Source organism: Diachasma alloeum, unplaced genomic scaffold (genome assembly GCF_001412515.2).
Source record: "Diachasma alloeum isolate Michigan unplaced genomic scaffold, Dall2.0 Dall_scaffold_63410, whole genome shotgun sequence".
Classification (NCBI taxonomy): Eukaryota; Metazoa; Arthropoda; class Insecta; order Hymenoptera; family Braconidae; genus Diachasma; species Diachasma alloeum.
Window position 1 is genome coordinate 1 of NW_021683421.1, and position 2700 is coordinate 2700.

At 36.6% G+C, this 2700-nt stretch overlaps 1 protein-coding gene across 1 annotated transcript; it reads right to left on the reverse strand.

The window, feature by feature from the left end:
• Window positions 1–844: 844 nt before the first annotated feature.
• LOC107047517 lies at window positions 845–2492 on the reverse strand. Its single transcript, XM_015270291.1, has 3 exons — window positions 1624–2492; window positions 1433–1552; window positions 845–1348 (listed from the first exon to the last, which is right to left on the reverse strand). The coding sequence occupies exons 1-3, from the start codon at window positions 1961–1963 to the stop codon at window positions 981–983; spliced, it is 828 nt and encodes a 275-aa protein (XP_015125777.1). The 5' UTR covers window positions 1964–2492; the 3' UTR covers window positions 845–980.
• Window positions 2493–2700: the final 208 nt, after the last annotated feature.

A 2700-nucleotide genomic window follows, 5' to 3' on the forward strand; every position in this document is an offset into this window, starting at 1 on the left:
TTTTGCTCTGGGGTATCAAGAATATCAACTTCGATAAAAAATCAGTATTTGTTTGTAAAGCGTAGAACAATTGTTGATATCCCTCAAACGCTTCCTCCCCTCCTTCGTCAAGGATTTCAGGCCTTTGCGATTGCTCACATTCTCAGAGACTGTATTTTTTCTAAATTGATGCTGTTTCTCTTTGGCAAGTGTCTCCACATTCTACCCATGAGCAATTACATCCTGCAGGACTATTCTGTTCTGGATGAGCAGTCCAATCTTGATGTTCATGCTGTCCAACTGGTGTGACAAATCCTGATTGTACCAGATGGTCTGCAAAACATCATTCTTCAGCTGTTGTAGCTGCAAATCCTTGTCGTAATCCTCAGCGATGTCTCCTGCTATGCTGTTTGTGAGGAGACCTCCAATTTTTTTTTGATAAATTATTCATTGAAATAAATACATGGCTGAAGGACCTAGAACAATGGCGAGATGCAAGTCTGCTTGCAACAAATCGTGATAAAAATAAAATTGTAAAATAAGAATATTATGAGACGGCTATGCTTTTTTGGTGAAAATATAAATAAAGTATCAATGGTTACAAGATAAGATTTGATTGAATTTTTTTTATTGAACACTGAATTTGAACAATGATCATACAATTATTTTCTGTGATCTTCAAAACTTATAAAATAATTGAAGTCAATTAACGATAAATACTTTGTATTTTTGTAAATAAATCATTATAAATTATCATTTGGCATCTTTATAAAGAAAAGTATAATTAACTTTAATAATAATTCAACGATTAGTAATCGCATTTTTTAAACTTTGGAAACAAAAAGTATTTTTCTTTGAATGCGTTTCAAAACTCAGCAAGTATTATTTTTTCTTATCAAAATATAATTATTCCAAACCGTGGAAATGAGGTAACATTCTGAAAATTAAATATACCGTAAAACATCACCAATCTCCCAAGAAAACTCCCAAAAAGCCAAAGTTTAATCCACTGCAGGATCTCGGCCACTCTCAGATCCCATATTCTGATTCTCCTTGTTTACTTCAAGCTGCGTCATGGTTGCAGTCGAAATGAGAGAATGCTCCTCACATACCAGCCTTTGCTTCGCGACTGGCTCAGATGCAGAAAGAGGCTGGATTGGTAGAGGTGGGTTTGTGAACCTAGCAGGGTCTGCAGCAGATTGAGGCATTGGTCTTGGAGTCCTATCTTCACCGAACCACTCCTGATTCTCCATCGAATGAAGATGACGTGGTGTAGGGTATCGAGGAAATTGCTGCTGGTACATATGATCCCACTTCCAGAGAGGTTGAGGAGGATATGAAAACCTGTCATACCCAAGTCGAATCATTTCTGAAAATTATAGTCAACATTCATTAATTAAATTGTAATCTTTTCTACCAATAGGATATTATCAAATAGATTTAAAAAATTTACCGCTATTCCGATGCTCCATTTCACGTTCTTTCGCTGTGGGCTCATACTTCTTCTCCTTCTTAACAAAAGCATTGTGTTTGACGGCTGAGCGAGGTGAACAGGAGCTTATGATTTGGCAATCTGAGAAAATGAAAATAAAATTATTCTACTTTTTCAATTCAATCATTATTAAATTATATTCAGATTCTTACCATCATCTTCATTTGCCAATTGTCTCCTCCTCTTTGGTAATGTTGATCTGTTGAGCGAACTGTCAGAAGATCCAGAGTCATTTATCGATTTCCAAGTAGCATTTTTGTAGGCGTACTTGAAAATCACCTGGGAAACGTCATTCCGGCAGAGCAAAATATCCTCTTTGGGGACTTCCCGCAATGTCGGCAGAAGGGTTTCAAAAAATGCCATGTTGTGTTTGTCATCTTCCAGTGAACTGGTCCCACGTACATTGCTGGTCACAGATTTTTCCAACAATGCGAATTTTTCGTTATGCATACGTAGAATCTCCTCAGCAATGTCGCAGTGTTTTTTTGACATTTTCTGAACAACTTCGTTACAGGATGATTCCTCAGTCACGACGTCGTTCAGCTCCGGCTTGACGTCACCACCGATTTCCAAATTTCCACTTGAGAAATTGGGGAGAACTGAGCTGCCTAGGAATGTCAGCGACTCGTAATAGGGCCAAGTTGATTTGTAGGTGTCCTCTAAACCGTCACCTGATCGACGAAGCTGAACACGAGCATTTTCACTCTTAAATTTCTTCACCAGAGATTTCCACTTGCTTTGTGCCTGTATTTCTGTGAAAAAAAAATACAACTATCACCCCGAAAAACCAAAAATTTTCAAAATGTCACTGATAAATTGTCGATCGGATTGATGCGGAAAATATATTGTTTTTGCGTTATTCAATTATTTAATGCCTCACGAAGTTTCAGGATGTTGCGACCATTTTCCTGTATTTTTTGTAAAGTTTTAGAAGAGATCAGAAAACTGTAGAAAAAATGCAGAAAAAATAATCACTACACCCGGAAACTTCGTGAGCAATTGAATAATGCCAAAACAACGCAAAAACGGTATATTTTTTCTCATCAATCTGATCGACAATTTTCGCAAAAGTACAATTTTTCAGTGACATTTTGAAAATGTTTGGTTAAGGTGTTTCAACACTCTTTTGTCCAAAATTCACGTTTTTTCTATTTTTATGGTAAATTGTTTTTCAGATTGACGCGAAAAAATATAGCGTTTTTGCATTATGTCATAATTCAATGCCTCAC